This window comes from Athene cunicularia (assembly GCF_003259725.1).
Source record: "Athene cunicularia isolate RWA chromosome 22 unlocalized genomic scaffold, athCun1 chr22_part1, whole genome shotgun sequence".
Classification (NCBI taxonomy): domain Eukaryota; kingdom Metazoa; phylum Chordata; class Aves; order Strigiformes; family Strigidae; genus Athene; species Athene cunicularia.
In genome coordinates this window covers 3911582-3930928 of record NW_020799128.1, presented here as the reverse complement: position 1 = coordinate 3930928, position 19347 = coordinate 3911582, and the positions used below count along the sequence as shown (strand labels likewise).

Sequence of the window (19347 nt, the reverse complement as noted above, 5' to 3'; positions counted from 1 at the left end):
CGAGAAATCGCTGCACAAAAGTCTCCTGAGATAAAGCACCCGCGGGTACCTGCGCCCTGCAGGTGGGTTGCTGGAGCCCCAGAGCCCCAGCACAGACACCCCGATGTCCTTCCCCGGCCTGTGCCACAGCCCTGGGGATGAGCTAACGCTTGGCACGAGGGCTGTTCGGTTCACATCCCATTTGGGAATCCTCTTACTGTTTTTTGAATCGCTCCCAGATCCGCACATATGTTAACCTTTTCCTTTGGGGAGGAGTGGAGTTTCACACACACACAATGAAAACTGCCTGTGCCTGTGAAGGCTGCTACAAAGCCCCTTTTCTCCCTCCCAGGCCCACACTGTGAGAATATGGTGCTTGTCTGGACTTGGCTTATTCATCATTGTGGATTATATCGCTCTGATCACAATGCATCAAAGTGCTTTCCCTACCTCACAAGGAACAACGAAGCTTAATTAATTGACACAGAGGTATTACGTGTCATTGCAAAAATATTATAATTTAGAGTATTCCATCCAGTAATTAACAAATACATCAGGCAACAAGTAAAACCAATCTTAAAAATGAGTAGTTAAAATTTTTCTTAATTACATCCACTGAACCAAATCTGCCCCAAGCAATGCACATGTAATCCCAGTGAAGTCAGTGTGGTTGTACAGAATACACTAAAATAAAAATAGTCTGTAGTTATCATCTATATTGCAGCAATACTAACAGTCCCCCACTAAGTTTAGGGACTCCCGCTTTGTTTAGAGTTGTAAACATGAACAATATTACCTAAGTTGAACGGAGAAGACAGCATGGAAAGAGACGTGTAGCATCAGGACTTGTACAACCCGCAAATCGAACGGCTGAATCCCGGTCTGATAGGCACTGCCTGACACCACAGTCCAAAATGGAGCCAAGACTCTCTAATAACAGGACTCCAGGTGATGATGCCTTAAGAACTCCTGATACCTGTGGGGCAAAGTCTGAAGAGCTGGCAGCACTGAAGAACTGCAGAATCCATAAGGCTAACTGGACTGAACTGTCTAAACATCGATCTAGATGCATTAGGGCCTACATTTCACTAAAGAAACTTTAGAGTGACATATAAGAAAAGACATCTTCTGCCTTTATTATCTCCATTTCTGCATTCAACCTCCATCCAAATCATCTCCCTCAGCTAACACTTTACTATATAAGGACATGTTGTTCAGCCATAGATATAAACCAGGTGCAATAACTCCAACACTTTCGCAAATTAATATAGCACAGTTATCGTGGGGAAGCTGGATACTACTTCTGCAGGCAGATCTCATGTGTCAGAGCTATGAGCCATTGTTTCTGACAGAAAACAGCAGCTCATTATTCATAACATCCCTTGTGAAATCTTTGCTGAAGTCTCCCTCTCCCCTTCCAGGGTCACAGGAGGGCTAGATACAATGCAGCTTCTTCTCCTCGGCATGGACAAGTGTATGTGCGTATTTTTTCTCTTCCACTGCTGCTTGGGCTAGGCACAGGTTGTATTTTAAAAGCTAAAGCCTGATCCTGCTACCCACACACAGAAGAGAGGCTTGCTTTGATTCCAGAAAGGCTGTTCAGAGAGTAAAACAGCAGACAGCTTGAGTAAGGGTGGCAAAATTCAGCTCCTAATTATTAGATTAAAACCTTAAAACAGTTGTCATGTATGAAGGGACAAAGTAGAATTTGGCAAACAGGAAGGGAAAAATCTTCTCATACTGATAAATAATCTCTGAAGACAAACTTGTCATTTTCTGAAAGCATCTCAACAGTTCCCTGTTTTTATTTTTTTTGGTCACTGCTTATCAAAATTTCCATGGCTAGTTAGTGGGTTAATTTAATTATGAGCAGCATTTATGAACAGCCTGATGGGGATCTGCAGAGGGCAATAGAATCTGTTCTTGAATTATGAAATTGCACACACTCACACATCTGGAAGCCGTCACGGGACAGATCGCTGTCTGGTAAATGCGTGTTGAGTGTTACAATATTTTACTAAGCACTCCCAATCTGTCAAGGTTTACAGGAGAGTAGAGACTGGGAACATTTGGGATCATTTGTGGCTTAGAGCCATTAGCTACTTCCACCCACTTATTGTGACGTTATTAATAGCAAAATAATCTAAAGAGCAGAACTTGGCTTACTCAAGATCTTAGATAATAGAAGTGATTTTCACTAAGGGCCAAAAGCAGGGAGCCAGGACCCAGCTGCATAACAGACTAACTGGATAGCACAGCCTTATTTTTGGCTGAACTGGTGGTAACTTTGCACAGACTCTGCTCCTCGGAGGACTTACCTGCAGACCTCGCCCAGCCCTGGTGTTTCAAGTCTGTGTAAGAGGTGGCACAGGGTGACACCACCCAGGAAATAACCAGAGGAGGAAATCCTACGTAATCAATGTGATGCTGACCATCCCTTACTAACTGCCCTCCTCAACAATGTTTAATGGAGAGAAGGGCATCAAGCACCACACACAAGATAAGACACCCTGACATTTCATTAAACCATGGACAACGTGACAAAAGCTATTTGCCAGACAGAAAAACAGGTGAGTGGTACCTACGCTGTGCTACCCCTACTAGAACAAGTTAACTGGCTAAAAGCCAAGGCTGTTACACTCGCCTGACATCCAGGGATGCCTGTGACTACCACCGTGGCATTGCCAAGAGTATGTGACAGCCTGAATGGCCCTAGGCTCAAAGACAGAGACCAGAAGGGCCAAGTAGCTACCAAGACTCAAACCACGTGGAAGTCCAGTTTTAGCCTGGCACACAGAAATGGATTTCACCCCGTGAAAAGCAATCCCCTGCTGAGGAAATCAGGGCTTGGCCTGCGAAAGAAACTTTGCACAAAGTTTCTTCACCTTCTGGAGCCACAGCTCAGTGAACAGAGTTGGAAGACTTCGAAACTCCACAGAGCTTTTGGCTTCTTGTTAAGCCATTGCATATCTGTTTAATTTAAATCCCCATCCAATCATTAAATATGGGTGGGTTTTTTTAATGGGTCATTATGATGTGATTTATGACATTGGTGTAATTGTCAGAATTACTGTGGGTAATTAAAATATGAAATTCATGCTGCCAGAGGCTTCAGTCACTCTCAGCACCCTCATTAAAAATCAGGAGCTGACCAAATTATAAATAGACTGGTTTGCACAAGTTCACAGGGAAAGCTAATTATGAAACTTATGCACTTCGAACTCGCACCATCAGTCATGCAAATTCTTTAAGTGATTATACTATTGTATAACGTGGAATCGGATTAGTACGTACAGGTGGGGGCTACTCCAGTTACAATGTGCAGTACAACTGTACTTTGCATGGTGAATGTGAAACCCTTAAACTCTTATGCAAGTGTGATGATAGATGTGGGACGAGGGCCTAGGGAAGAGAGGTGGTGCATTTTCACATGAAATATAGAAAAAAAGATTGAGGAGAAGGTTCTCTGATCTATAATGGTAACTCTCAGAGAAACAAGAGAGGCATGTGAACACAAGGGAAGAGAGCTTCAGCAAGAAGCTGGAATAAACTTTGGATTAGCTGACTAAATTTGTAAGGAATGGTGGCTGGCTAAAATCACAGGGAGTCTAGGTGCCAAATACAGCGAGCATGAATACAAGCTGAAGTTAAGAAAAAAATGTATATATAAGGGTGGGCGAAGGCTGAGACATTTTCTTTCTAGAATTCTGAATTTTTTACTCTCCATAAGGGAAGGAAAAAACCCAAAAAACTGGAGGCCTATATACAAAATTCAAGCAAAATTAATCAAGAAGCAAACCACTGATGGAAGAAGAATCCTGTTTAGAATTACCGGTAACATCTCTGGTGACTTAAAGCCCAAATGGAGTATGCTGTTGCTTATTATAGGGTTTCGGAAAAAAAAAAAAAAAAAAAAAAAAAAAAAGAAAAATGAACAAAGAAAAAAGTGAAACCCTTCTTTCAGTGGCAGTAAACAGACCTGATCTTCAGGCAAAGAGACAATGCGGTCTGTACTGCAGACAAGTTTGGGCAGATTTTGCACACCATGGGAGCTAGGTTCGCTGTGTCAGAAATCCACTAAAATATCTGCTCCATCACAAGGATGCGTCAGTCTCATTGGTTGGGCAAGTTTTGGTGAAGATAAAACCTCAGTGTCCCATGAGCAAGATGCAGCCAGCCTGCATGTGAACTGAATTTATTGGGGTGCTTAAAGATCCATTTATACCACAAAAGTCACGTTCCAAAAATAGTGCTGATTTATATTTTGTGTACCTGGACAAGATTCTGGGGCCTGGAGATTTGAAGAGAGAAAGCTGCAGGGAAAGTATTCATGGACAATGTCTCCCACCTGGATTTTTATTTTTTTTTTTTTTTTAACTTGGATAAACCTAATTAACTGCATGGTATTTATCAGCTTAATTATCACTCCATCCAATCTGTCACCCTGACTCTGACAAGTAGTCCTCAAAAAATACGCAGCAAGAAAAACGGGACTTCCCAACACAACAAAAAGTGGAATACAAAATATGAGAACCTCTTCCTAGAGGAGGTCCCTGACTAAGTTCATAAACTTCCAGTGTCCCAAATATCTGTCCTTCATCTTCCTTATGCATCCCAAACTCCAGAAATGCCATCTGTGTAGTTCAGGAGGGACTCTTTTTAGAATTCCACCCCTGAAGTGTTTGAGAGGTAGCTGTAAGCATCCACACTTTCCCATGTTTCTACAAACCCTCTGAGGTTTGGCTATCACTGGAACACCCCTTCCACATCACCCTCCCATTCTAGCAATGAAAGTAAAGCTGAAGGAACGTGAAACTTGGCTAACTTGTGAGGTTTTTGCTATGCCAACAGACTGCTAAATTTTCCACAGAGCCCCCACCCTGTAGCGTAAATACCAGGTAGTGATCAAAAGCACAATGTGCCTGCTGACAAAAGGGATCTTGCTCACTGTAGCAACACTTTCTCCACCTCTATCTATCTCCTTTTTCTTGAGAACACAGTTTTACACTTGTCCTTCATACAAATAACCCGAGGGTGGGAATTATTCAGAAGGCTCGTGTTTGACACCCCATCTGTTCATTTCTGACAGCGATATATAATGTAAGGCTATAAAAACTTGAAAAATAATGCAACATAAAAAGGGATTGACTCGGCTCCAAGAGGCCATAAACGGTAACAAATACCATTGTATGATTTATTTCATGCTGTAATCTTTACAGTAAGTCATCTTTCAGACATTTCCTTGTGACAGGTTTTAATAATATTAATGCCCAGAGCAATCCAAATCATCGCCAATAGACATATTTATCAAGCTGCCAATCCAAGTAAATGAAATTCTATAAGCAATAATGTAACATGTTTAAAGGAAGCTAATAAAACAAGTCAGGAGAGAAATATTACTGCGAAGTATGCTCTCTCTAATCCAGCCCTGGATTTTATACAGCCAAAATGCAAATCTTTCCCTCCATGATTTATCGCTCCAAAAATACCAATGACCTTTTCAGGAGCTCTTGCACAGTCCTTCTCACACATTTATAAAGATTGTGATGCATTCTGCCAGATTAGCTGAGCTGGAGTGCTCAGCACTACTGCCTTGTTTTGCCCTGCCTTTGGACTGGGAAGTGGTAGGTACCATCAAAGAGTAGGATCTAAAGTCTTTAAGATTTATTAAAGACTGACAAGCCTTAACATAGGCTTGGCAACTCAGCAGGTATTTACGAGCAATTATCCAGGCACTAGATAAGTTACAATTAACAGGGAGCTAAAACTTGGTTCTTTAACCTGGTTTCCCTTTTAATCTAATTCAGTTTCTACTGGCTTGGCTTGGCTGAAGTGACTCTACACCAGGGCAAAAGAGAAGGAGACACTGCCGAGTTGTGTGCTCATGGAGCCTTGCTCACATTCTTTTATGCCTCACTAGAAACTTAGCAGGAATGAAAAACAAGAGTCAACAATTCAGCAAAATATACACCATTAAATTTGTCATGCCTTAGGCAAGAATGTGTGGAAAAACCATGACTGGTAAAGCAAGTGTATCGATGCAGGGGCTCAGAAGCGCTCGAGGAATCCTAACAGGTCTTTATGTATTCACTTCTGGATGAGCTTTATAGGTCTTGGGGTTTTTTGGTATCGGTTTGTGATGACTTTTTTTTAATGATGCTAATTAAATTCTTCTCCTGGAGATAAAGATCTGCGTCTTTTCAGGGGGGGGAACAGAAAGAAAGGAAGAAATGTACAAGACAATGTATGTAACATGACAGAAGACATCCTCCAGTGGTCTAGGACCAAGACCTGAACCAAATATGTGTTCTGAGTCTTATAATAGGCCATGCCTAACTCTTTCCCTCTCTCTATATATACTTCATTTAATTTCCCTGAATTATGGTATGGTTACATTCTTCATTAATTAGCTCACATGCAGATCAAACTCAGACACAAATTTCTGTTTAAAAAAAAAAAAATTGGAATATAAGTATTTAGCTGTCTAAATGTCCCAGTAAGCACAGGTACTGTCAAAGGACCCTATAAAGGGGCAAGAGGGTAAGTATCCAAGTAATTTTAAAAGCACTGCCTGCTGGACACAGTGGAAATAATCTTTATTGTATATCCAGAGAACCCTGGAAAGGAGACTGGAGTTAAAACATCTACCTGCCCTGGACCAGACTGCAGTTTACCATCCTAAACCAAACTGGAGCTCCCCTTGGTCACCGTCCTAACTATCCTGGTGTGGAAGCAAAAGGTCAGTGTTCGCTTTGCTGTTAGCGGAACAGCCCAGGTGGAAAACTTCACCTTAATCTGAAAATGGGCAACTGGATCCAATTCTATTTTTGGTTTAAATAATAAAAAATTACTTGGGACCAATTTGAGACCTCTAATGTCATGAAAAGTTAGCCTCAAAACGCAGTTTTGAATCATGAGGTTTCTTCTATAGCTTTTGATACCTCACTTCACCCTTTCCTGCTTTCCTTTGCCTTCCCACTCTTTGTCTGCTCTTTCTATTGAGACCGAGAGCTCTTTAAGGCAGAAACTGCCTTTTACCATGCACACATACAGCATCCAGCTTAACAGGATCCCAGTCCCAGTAGAAGCCTCAAGGCACCGCTATAATACAAATAATAAATACTGCAACTAATAATAACAACACTACGGTAAAACGTCCTCCCCAGGGAAGTGTTGGAAGACCAGTCCCTGGTGTCATTTAAAACTAAACACCAGAAAACAGACCTGCACTGACTGGGTAGAATATAGAGTCTTTATGATATGGTGATGAGGGAGAACCTTGATGGGGATGGGAACAATTATTTATCTGCATATTTGGCTATTTCTGTAGGGGATTTCAAAATATCTCTTAGTAACATTTTTGTTCCTTACTGCTAAGCAGCAGTAGATGTCTCAGGGAAAATAAATAAATAAATAAGAAATATATAATCCCCAAGGTGTAATCCCAGAGTATGGAAACTCACTTCACTTAAATACCTCCCTCTGGCATAATTGACTTTTCATGTGCATGTTAATAATGATATTTCAGCAGGTTGTGAGGGCTTGTTCTTCTCCCCCCACCCCCTTTGGTAAATTATGTTACTGGGCATGAGGAGGGGGAGGGACATATAATAAATCTAATTATGTTTTCATTTGTATTTAACAGGTCAGCGCAATCTGGTGGCATGTGCATACGTATTTACTGCGTAGTCCCAATATTTACAGCTGACCTCATCAGTTGTAGGACAGCAGCACTGAGCAACATTTTATTGTGGTGATACCATGTATGTGCCGGGGACAGCTGCTAAGATGCACAGCTCTCCAGAGGACACCTTAGAGTCCTCGCCACACTGACATTTGCCTTTGCTGCTGAAGCACATGCTAGGGTTTTGGAGGGAGGGGAGACATCGTTTATTAAGCCTCTTCAGTTCTGCAGTGGCTGGAAATTGCTCACAAGCAGAAAGAAGGCAAGAAATACCAGTTTGTACGTCTCTCTTCCCCTACTAGGTTCCTGTTTACTCCCTGCAAATGCCGGTATGACACTGTTTGCCAATATGTCCTGTCACCCTCTCTGGTGGGTGCTCTGGAAGAGCGTAACAGCTTGCTATTACTGACAGCTCAGTCTCAGACCATGACACCCTTTCTTATGCTGAATGTGGCAGCTCAGGTTAGGAGTCTCCCCAGTGCAAGTCAACTGGACTGGCAAACTAAGTACATTGTAGGTAAGAATATGGCAGTTCACCCCTTGCTTTAGACAGCAGGCTGTCTCTGCCACCAGTCTGTAAACTCTGCTGGGAATCATTTAGATGGCCTAGAAAGAACTCCTCTAGCATGCATTACTGACGCTAGAGAGAAAGGCTGTAGGGTGTGATTTCTCTTGGATCTCCATTTGCCTCTAGAGCAAACTTCTTTTGGAGTACGAGTCTGCTGCCGGTGCCACACCGCAATTAAATATCCGAGCAAAGAGCAGATCTTGGTGTTGGCTGTTCACATTCTTACCTTCAGCTGCTCCTGCATCCACTCTGCTCTCTCAGAACGAGCCAAAGAAAACGCGCTCATGACTCAGCTGTCCAGTGATGGTGTCACTGGGCTTCGAGCGGTGAGCACTTCCAGGAGCTGCACCCTTCCCCTTCCCCCTGTTCCTCCACGGTGGTATCAGTTCACAGCACAGGCTCTCAGCTTGCAGGAGAGTATGAGAGGCTTAGGATTTGGAGGAATAGGCATAAATTATGTTTTCTCTGCTGTTCAATTACTCAAGGCAGAGAGAAGCCATAAACCATCCACTTCAACCCCAACCGCCACCAACAGCAGAAGGACTAGTGAAGAGGCACACCCTGCTGTTCCCACTTTCCACACAAACTCTCAGGCAGTCAGCCCAAGGAGTGCCTGCTCAGCATACACACAGCGCTGCATTTCTTACCCATTAACAAAACTCTGAGGTGGAAGAACATCGAGGGATGCAGGCTCTCCATCTGAAACGTGGGATTCTTTATAGAATTTCCATTTCTCTGAAACAAAGGCAATGAAACAGAATTGGGTTCCTTTAGCATAGCCTTCAGCTGCCCTTAGATGTGTCTGCAAATGGCTACCATGGCATTGGAGGATTCTGGGGGCTTCAGAAATGATAGACAAAGGAGCTCAGAGTAACTGGTTATTCATACCAACCGCTCAGAAATACAGCGTTATAAAATACTAATTCCATTTACTACCCACAAAAGAGTCTTAAATATGGTGAGCACTACATACTTAATACACCACTGAACTCCAAAGGGAGCTCCTTCTCTTTGTGAGGTTCTCCTGTTGGAATCCAGAAGCTAAAACTCACTCAGAAGTGCTGTTTTTTTTCCCCAAACGAAGGAAACCTTTGTCACTTCTACAGGTGGAGGCACAGATGACAGAAGCCTACCCTCAACGCATTGCCAACACACTTGTGTGACCTGGAAGACCTTTGTTCCCTCATCCTGCATGGGAAAGATGTGTTCTTGACTAGAGAGAATCACAGCTTACATCTGAAAAGGAGGGGGCCCAGGGCTGGTCCTGTACGGAGGGGGAAGTCCAAGGTGCACGGGGGTGCTGGGGCTGAGCCTGTCCTTACAGGGGAGAAGGTGTGCTCCAAGTGCCCTGTGAAAACATGGTCCTCCAAACAAGGGGGGGGGGGGGAAATGCCAGAGGGTAGGAAGAATTCATACTCTGCACTCGTACCATCCTCATACTTGTCGTGACTTGTAACTATTTATGACACTATTCTCTGAGATTCAAACCATTTTTAACATCCTCGATTTCCCATCAGGAAATCAAAATTCAGAAAGGCTAAGTGGTCTAAAGTCCCAGCTTGAGAAAATGAGCTCAAGTTTCCCAAATCCTAAAGTAGCTATTTAACAGCTGGAACATCTTTTCTCTGACACTTGATCTAGTCCTTTCTGGGCCATAATCTGAGGTCACGGGCCATTAAACCCAGCGTTATAACACCAGGCAGCGATGTGAGGATGTAGAGCAGCACCCTCTGAGATTTTTTAAGAGCACCAGAGCCTACCTACATCTCCTGCTTTTCACGGGGATGTAGCTGGTTCAGGATACATGACGTTACTCCTCACGTTCCCCTGGTCTGTATCTTTGCTGCTAATCTGCATTCCTCCCCCTGTCAGCATTTGACAGGAGGTGCAGCAAGGCCCTCCATGTCACATGTGTCTAAACATGTCTGACGCATACAGGTGGGAAAGGAAAGGTTGGACTGGAGGAGCATTCAGACACAGGTATCTTTTTACCACAGACTGACAGATGAACCCTCTCACATACCCTTAACTTCCTTGTGATGTTGTAACTATTGCCAAACCCTACTAACCCAGGTGAAACAGCTAGCCATTCCAAACATACCCTGGCACAAAAAGGGGTAAAAATCTCTCCGAAGAGGTGATTTGTCAACCTTAAGCTGTAATTGTGCTCACAGGTGTGCTGAAAGCAGGTGCATTTAGCCTTGGTAACAAGATAGCACTTTCTACAGCTGCGTTCAGTGAGGTGGGAGATGGATGGGTGAGAGAGCGTGCTCTGAGGATGCGACATGCCACTCGATTCCTCTAGGTCAAGCTTAATGGAAGTATCATAAGTCAAGCCAGAGAATAAATTCAGAACAGTCTGTCTTACACAGGCACTAATAAGTATCTGAGATAAGTCTCTTACGGTTTTCTAAACCAAGATACTTGGCCAACTCCAGAGCTGGGCTCAGTCCCAGCCTTTATCACAGACTTCTGGGGTGACTGTGAGCAACCTGTGCAGGGCCTGACTGCCCAGGGAGCCCCGGAGTGCTGCAGAGATGCAGAACTGGGAGAAAAGCTCTCACTTACTTCCCTTGCCTGACCAGGTCACAAAACAGGGCAGGGGGGAATTGTCTCAAGAAGCCCTATTGCCTCTTAATACTATCTGATGATTAAAAAAAGTTAATAATCTATTAATAGTAACAGCTTTTGATTAAGTCTGGATGATAAAGGAAATAAATAGCCTTTGCTTTCTGTTCGGATTGACTGCACTCTGGTATGCTGTTTACACTCCTGTTAAAATGACAACAGTAGCTCCTTTGACTAAAGCTTGCAATCTGTGACACTCCTGTATTAGTTTTTAGATTTGTGACAATGAAGTTGCTTTTCACCAACTAAATCTCCCTATTTCCAGTGCAGGTACCGGAGGCATACTCAGCTACACTAAGTGGGGAATTGGGGTCTCTTCCATCTAACCTTCCCCTTACCTCTCTCAGAATGTGTTTGGAGGAACCCAGAACATCATGTACCACTTCAGCAATCATATGGAGAGTGGTGGAATGAACCAAAGTACTTATAATTAAGCTCTGCTTTGCTCTGATACATCCAGAATCCTAGGGGAAACCAATGGCAAGGTCTTATGCCTGGCAAAGCTCCTGATCTACCTCAGGCAACTACTCTCCCTACAGTACAACTGGTGCAGAACTGCGGGTTTGCAAACAACTGCTTTTTATTAATACACATTTATACTGAAATGTCATCTTGTCCTTTTAAAATCTAAGATTGCCTAGGAAACGAGAAGAAAACCAACCAGGTGGAGAGCTCCTACAGTGTCAATGTCTTTCTATTCATTTGCCATTGACTTTTATTAAGATGTCTTTGCAGTTTATGGAAGCCTCGTTCCTGGGAGGTAGCTGGCTTTCAGGGACCTTGGGTACATCTCTGCTGATAAGCGCGTTGGACTGAAAATGGGCTCCAGCTTCTCTTTCTACATGACATTACTCCATGGAGTCCTCCAGGTGTCAGCATGTTTGTGCTTGTTCCCTCAGTGTGGCTGAGCACAGTGTGAATGAGTTTTGCCTTCAGCCCAGCCATCTGCAGCTCTGAGCCATGGTTTGTAACGGGGCTTGGCTGCCATCTGCTGCTTTACAGCAGTTGCAGGGGTCTGAAATCCAAGCAGGCAAGCCTACATCCACATCTAACGGAAAGCTCCCTGTCTCCTCTTTAAAGCGAAGAACCCTCTCCATGGAGGGGAGGCACTGGCAGAGGAGTTTACAGGAGCCCAGAAGAGGTTCATACATTTTGGCCTAAACGCTTTGTGAAAATGCAAACTTCAATTTTGGCGTTGTTACACAGAGATCTGAGAGGCTGTTCTCTATTCTGACAGAAAACTATCACCAAACCCACCCCCAAATCTTCAAAATGGAGTTTGAGGCAAAGAAGGAGTAAACTGCTCTGCTTAGGGTTAGATGTTACCATGATTAATCTGTTCTCTCCATCCAGCTAAGATTTGCAGTCCTCAGAACAAGTAGCACTAAGTGTTGCTACACAACTTGTACAACCTCAACAACATTTATCTGACTTCATGTTTAAAGTTTTATATTCTCAGGATGACACAGATCTAGACACGCTTCCTCAGGGAATCCTGACCAAGAGTCTGGCACAAACCAGACACAAAATCCTGTTTTCATCCAGCTGTAGCTTCTGCTTCAATTATACACATGCTATATTATAAGAGACATTTGTTTCAGTCTCTGCAGTTAAAGAACAGTATTCTGTGATAAACCTGTTAATACGCAGAGTGAAAATCTTCAACGAGGCCTACTCTGTCCTCCTCTTTTTTTTAGCCAAGAAGCTTTGACTCCTAGAAAAGCGTAAATCATAATCTAAAAGCACAATCATAATCTCCAAGTCTTACTAGTAGCATCAGAAAACTCCCTATTTTATCAGGTAAGTAAAGGGTTGTGTATTCCAACCTATCCTTCCAGAGAAATAGTTAATAAGAATACAGTTAACATTTTCTCATTTAAAAAAAAATAATAAAAAAATCTGAATGAATAAGATTTATTTTAAAATTACCTGAGAAAGATTTTGAGCAAAGTCTGCTTTTACACTGGCATTTTTTAATCTGCTCTGGATCCTGTATATCACTGTGACAGGCTTTACAATAGAACTGTGCTCTAGAAAACAAAAGTGAATTAAGCAGAACTGAATTGTGTTTAACTGATGAGAGAAGAAACGCACTCATCTGCTCTTGAAAGTTTTTCACTTCTAGACCTTTTTTCAACAAAACAGTAATAGGGAATCTTACCTTCTGACTTCTGCCAGGGAATGAGCAATAAAAAAGCCCATTGTATTCCGATGAAGCTTTATCTGTGCAGACGGATTGATCAGGATAGTGCTGTATTGAGAAGCAATCAAAAGAAAAATCACAGTTTGTCTATCTGGTGACTGGGTTTGCCTCTGTTGTGAGAATTCAGACTTGTACGGTCATAACAGTTTCATCTCACGATCTTACATTAATCCTCTTCATTATAGTTGCTGTGACTTCTGAGACATGAAAAAGTTAACGTGCTTTTTCAACAGCATAAAGGGAATTTACTGTCCACAGAAACCTGGGGGAGCCATGGAAGAAGAGGGAGTCAAAGCATGCAAATCAGCTTTTGTTAGGATTTCTGCAGTTTATTCAACTCCAAGGCTCCTGGATTTGGCAGCTGTTTTTTTGTTGGGTTTTGGGTTTTTTTTGTAATTAATTTGCTAAACCGTAAACTTCATAGGAAACAGATGCTTTCATTTCCATCACGTTATTTTTGAACATGTTTAATGTAATAAAAGAATTCATAATTTACTACAGCTGGGATGGGCCATTCCATAGGGTCACTGAAATTCTTGAATACTCAAAGTACAAGTTCTGTGCAACTGAAGATACTAAGGATATGCAGGGTGTGAGGTACCTGTTCTAATGCTGAACACACCAGGCAAAACAAGGGGAGGAAACCTTCTTTTCTAATGGTTCCCCCTTCCAAATCCAGAATGAGTTTCCCTGCTGGGCTGCTTTAAGCACATCTGTGTTGAATCCCCTGCGACATCACTTAAATTTACCAGTTTCCCCTGCAAAGGCCACTCAAGGTACCAGCTCAACCCAAGGTCCTATTGCTTTCAACCCAGTTTTAATGAATATTGGTAGTGTGGATGGCACAAGGAAAGGTGACAAGGTTAACATTTTCCTTCCACACAAGAGAAGGCCTGTACTCAGGTCCTCCAGATTCATGGCTCAGGGGACAAAGAAACTATGAATGACTAGAGTTATTACTACAGATACTGTAGCAACATCTAGAGCAACATCCCGCTTGTAGAAGAGGTAGCTCGTCTGTGCCAACTGTTGTGTAAAGAAAGCAAAAATATAATCCCTGTATCTCAAAGAGCATGCAGCTTCCTTTTCCCTCTTGCTTTCTCTTTTCACTATTCTATTTTCAGCCAGTGTATGAACACAGGGAAGAACAGATTGAGTTGTGGCCTGTTTTCCATTAGTGCTAAGCAACTACATCTACTGACTTCTTTCAGTGTAGAGTTCATTCAACGCTCCTGGAAGAGAGCCCCGATGTATTTCTCACAGCAGTGTTTCCCTACAACCCTCTGTTTTCAGAGTTTCTATTCTACAGTTTCATCAAAACAGCCATTTCCTTTATAAAAGTGGAAAGAGAAATAATTGCACTCAATAGTCTGCATTTTCTGGGCAATTTCTCAAGCTTTTTAAAGATCTATGGCACTTATTTATTCCCCTTTCTGAACTAGTTCCAGCTTCCCCATTAGGATGTCTTGTATTTCATCATTAGAACAGACAGTGTTATCTGGCCCAGGACCAGATCAGCTTCAGAGAGCAAAAGCTCTGCTGCCAGCATTGACAAATTACCCCTTTATGACAATGCTTTAATAGCATTTAGGAGCCTCTGTAAACTCATGTGGCTAAAAAAGCGAGGAGGCGTTTCGTTTACCAATGCAAACAAATATGCTTGAGTCACCCCAAATCCAAGACCTATGCTGTTTGCACGTGGAATAGAGATAAGAATGGTGTTTCGTCTCCCATCTCTTGCCCGATTATCTATGAGAAAAGAGGAGGCAGAAGAGATTGTTGTATATGGTAAAATTCCCCCCAGAGTTTAAGCAGGAGTAACATCTTGATCCTGTCTCCTAAACACTGTGCGCAGGAAGATAAGAGGTGTATAAAAACCCTGTAGACCCTGGGACATGTTTCTTCTGAGTTCTTTGGAAATCGTTAGTTTGGAATTAGTTGACTTCTTACTAGTAGAGAAGTCTCCCAGACAGTTACCTCTCTCCTTGACTGCCAAATCTGAGTTCAATTCCCAAGAGAACAAGGTTCAGTTTTACAAAGCACAACCTGGGGAAACAAAACAAGTTACAGTTAGTCACAGCATCTCTGTGCTCTGAAGAGACACATCTGGAAGGAAATTACAGAAAAACAACCAAGACTGTACCACATACCGACAAACTTCTACAAAAGTCATGCCTGCAAAATCATTGGAGAGCTGGGAAGTCATTACTTTGTAGTCTTTGTCTTCCAGAAGCATTTTGTCCCTCAAATATTTTCTCTTTGTCTAAAAGAATCAACCATAAAGATAATTTATTGAAAGGCAAAGCAAGTAGGATATGTAACTTAACACCAGACAATGCTCCACCACCACACAGTATTAGATCAAAGGCCCTTAGTTACTGGAAACAGAATGACATCAGCTGTATGTTGTCAAGAGACGATAGCAGAGTTAATAAACAACAGGCCAGGGAAAGCCTCAACCCTTCTAGACACTTCCAATTCATATTATCATCAAAGAACAGGTGTTATTACTGCATACAAAAAAAGTTACAGGGAAATTTCATGACTGCAAAGTCTTCGGAGCCCATTATTTGAGGAAAGTTACACCTTACTTTGCAATCAGATTAATCTGCTTCCTTATTTAAATGAAGACTGGTCTTAAGTTTTACCAGTCATAAATACCGTTATTAGATGCATGATTTCTTGCTGATCTCTGATCATCTACTCCAGTATAAGCACTTTTTTTTTCTTTTTTCCTTTGGTAGTTGTGTGACTAGGGAAGGGTTGTTCATACCCAGGCAGTTAAAGCAGCAAAACGTTCCAGTGCTTACGGCTCCTTCAGGTTTTAGACTGCCACTCTGTCACAGTATATGCCATTCTCTTGGCATACGAACACCTTCCACGTAAAAATTAATAGGCTACTAAAAAATGTGTAAAAAAGTGTTGCTTTCCAAATAAAAATTATTTAACGGATTTTGACATCAGAGGCTTTTTTTCAATGTAAAAAGTTTGCTGAGTTTTCATAGTACATTTTAAACAACTTTAAAATATGTTTTGCTAGCTTTGCTATGTGTGTGAAATACCTGGACTAGAATGAAACAGCAGGTCAATGAAAAAGCCACTCAAACAAGCAGCCCAATTCTACATACAACTTCTGCACTGATAAACTCGGTAATTATTTCACCCAATATCTATTTACTTTGTCCAAATTAACCTTGTGAAAAGTCCCTGAACAGAGAAATAGCAGTTCAAACCCTTTTGTGTAGACTGATGTGAACTCAGACGGCCGCTAGGTGACAGCAAAAGCACATCCACTGCAGGAACAGCAAACCTGAGACTCCTTCAGGCAACTTCATACCCAACAGTTCTGCCTTTTTAAGTTTTTATTAAATCTTCTGGTATTGATTTGGAAATAGCTGAGCAACTGTAAAGTTAATATGTAGTTTATCCATTTTGCATCGTAGCAAATACCGACGAGGAAAGACAGATGATAGGAGGATAGAGCTGGGTCACCCTCCTTGCAGAGAGATGTCAGGATTGCTAATTGTCACCGGTCTTGTGTAAATTACCCCATAAGACCCAGCCAAAGAAATGAAAAAGCCTAAAAGGATACTGAAGAAATGCATGCTCCCAACTGGGAAGGGTACATTGCACTGATCTTCAGCCCATTTTTGGGAGCGGTTCTGCTGAACTGCTCTAAGCACAGATTCAAACGATGAAGGGCAGACAGAACGGAATCGAGCGCAGGGTCCATACCAGGCAGTAACCCAAAATGATTGTCTGCGTGCCCTGAGGCAGTGGGCACCAGCACCACATCACTGCTCTTGAGCCTACAGCAACAGAGAGGGTGCCGCCACGTATCAGCTACACGCAGGCGCAGAACTCGCTCCGGGCCACCCTTTGCTCTGGCACCTCCTTGTGCACTACGGTAAAATGGATCCTTAGGTTCTGCTTCAGCATGCTCTGGAGCACTCTTTTCACCTCTTGCACTGAATTCAAGTAATAGATTAGAAAGAGTCTGTTAGGTTTTCTTGCCCTCTGTGCCAAGCTTCATCCCGGCATGATCAAGACAAGCTTCAAAAGAACTGGCTGCAGTTTCTACTCGGAAGCCAGGCACATATTTCAGAGAAGATCCCACTGGGCTGTATTCACATTATTTAGACAAGTGAAGGATGTACCTCAGTGTCCTCTTCCACAATGAACAAATTGGTTAGGAGAGTAGACAAGCCAGGAACAAGGCAGCTTTGTGCTATGAAGCCGAGCTTCAGTTCAGCTAAACAGATGATGCTGTCTCCTGTCCTGCGGCCCCAGCTGGGGATGTTTGGCAGGTATGCCTGTGTCAGAGCACAAAAGTGAGTACAGATCAGCACAGAGATAGGCAAGGCCACAACACTCCTCTAAAATGATGATTCTTGGCTTTCTTGCCTTCATCATTCTTTTACTTTTTTTAAAACCTATGCTGGAGTATGCTAACAGATAGCTAAGCGGACTTCTGAGGTTCTTTTTTTTTTTTTTTTTTTTTTTTTTTTTTTAATATTAAATATGCATTTGATGACAAAACCAACAAAATCAAAAAGTTATACCTTATTTTTAGTCATGTTAAAAGATATCCTAGATAGGTTAGTAACTGGGTGCGTAAGAAACACTGGATAAAGATCCCATTTTTACAGAAGGCAGAAGCTTTTGATTCCATAAAGGCCAGAATCTCAACCGTGACACCCACGTAACAGACAGACAATTGTGATACCTTGTTATGAGACTGAATTATCTGTAAAATTACTCTCGTGTTCGGGTAGTGATTCTTGATAGACAGCACTCTGTAATAAAGATACAATTTTGGATTAACATGCTCAGTTCTGGCTAGCATCTCTCACTTTCCAAGTCAGACGTTACTTGGGCAGATAGCAACGGGGAAGTAGGGACCAAGGATGGCGTATGCCCCAATGCCTGTATCTGAGATGCTTTAAGCAGGCCCAGGCTCACTATCTGGAGAAGAAGTTGTCACCATCAACAGATTTGAAGACACAGGTTGAAGAATCATACCTACACCCCGCTAGAAGTGTAGAGCTAAGAGAAGCAACAATAATGAATATTACTTGCTTTGCCAAATCCACCTGTAAATTTCATTCATAAACTAGTATTTCCACATGGTAGGTGCCCTAGAAATAGAAAATCAAGATAATCCGATTTGGAACTTGGACTTTTGGACTGTTTTGGGGGTAGGCTAATTATGCCATCAGATTCAGACAATCCAGCAGGACTAAGGGACTCCCCAGGTCAAGGCTGCGAAGATGTGTAGAATTATCAGACCTGGCAGCAGAGCTGCACCAGAGAGCAGTGCACAACTCTCCGGTGTAAAGGAGCCAGACTCCTTGACTGCTGATATTCAGGATATTGAAGAAGGTAATTACACCATATTTAGTAACATTCTATTCTGGATGGGGTTGCAAGGCTGCACAGCTGCTACCTGTCTCAATCCTTCAACACATCTGATAAAATCATAGCAGAAAGGAGTCAGTTGGCTCTCAGAGTTCTCCAGGCAGAAAACAACGTGACAGGACAAATATGTTCCCCAGCCAGCAGCACTATCTGTGTCACTGTTAATATCAATCAGATAGAGAATGAAAGCACTGAAGTATCTCACCCTACCTCATGATATTAGAAGTATCTTCAGTATAAGGTTGTGGAGAGTGAACATCTGCTAGAATGAGACAAGCATTCGTAGATCCCATCTGCATCCCGGGAGAGAAAAATTAAATCAGGGTTTGACCCCATATGAAGTACAACAATCTCTGACAGCAAGCTGATTTAGCTTGTCTTCATGTCTTCATCATGTCTTCAGTTAAACCCTTGTGTAAGATCATCATGATCCTATTTCTTAGAGTTGTCCCCGTGCCTGAATGCTTCAAGTGACACAGCTCCAGTCAAACACGCAGTATGTAACGCATATTTCTAATTTCAAAGTGCTGCAGCATGTGAAATCTTTGTATTTCTAGCCCTAACAACTTCCTAGAAGAGGTTACAAACCAGGAAGCTTTGCTATATTCTTCCCCAGCAAAATCCAGCCAAAGAACTTCAAGGGTCAGTATTTGAGAGGTCAGAAGACCTCTGTCAGTCATCTAATCAGTACTAGGGCTGTGTAATGAAGCTAATAACAACAAGAGGTTTCATTTATGGTGGAAGTTTTATAGTCTGCTGGGAACTGGCTGGAAATCTACCGATGTATTTCAAATAGGACACTAACAAATAGAAACCGCACTCAAGTCAGCGGCGGTTTTTCGTTTGTTGGTAGTGTTGGTTCGTTGT

The 19347-nt window shown here is 42.4% G+C and overlaps 1 protein-coding gene across 1 annotated transcript in view; it reads right to left on the bottom strand.

The window, feature by feature from the left end:
* Positions 1 to 19347, bottom strand: part of KCNU1 (potassium calcium-activated channel subfamily U member 1) — a 49162-nt gene that overhangs the window by 18919 nt on the left and 10896 nt on the right. Inside the window, exons 12-19 of the mRNA XM_026863023.1 lie at positions 18691 to 18773; positions 17789 to 17858; positions 17220 to 17375; positions 15213 to 15325; positions 15040 to 15108; positions 13021 to 13110; positions 12789 to 12889; positions 8879 to 8966 (exon numbers count right to left, since the gene is read on the bottom strand). Of these exons, the coding sequence (XP_026718824.1) occupies positions 8879 to 8966; positions 12789 to 12889; positions 13021 to 13110; positions 15040 to 15108; positions 15213 to 15325; positions 17220 to 17375; positions 17789 to 17858; positions 18691 to 18773 (770 nt within the window). The remainder of the gene's footprint in view (positions 1 to 8878; positions 8967 to 12788; positions 12890 to 13020; positions 13111 to 15039; positions 15109 to 15212; positions 15326 to 17219; positions 17376 to 17788; positions 17859 to 18690; positions 18774 to 19347) is intronic.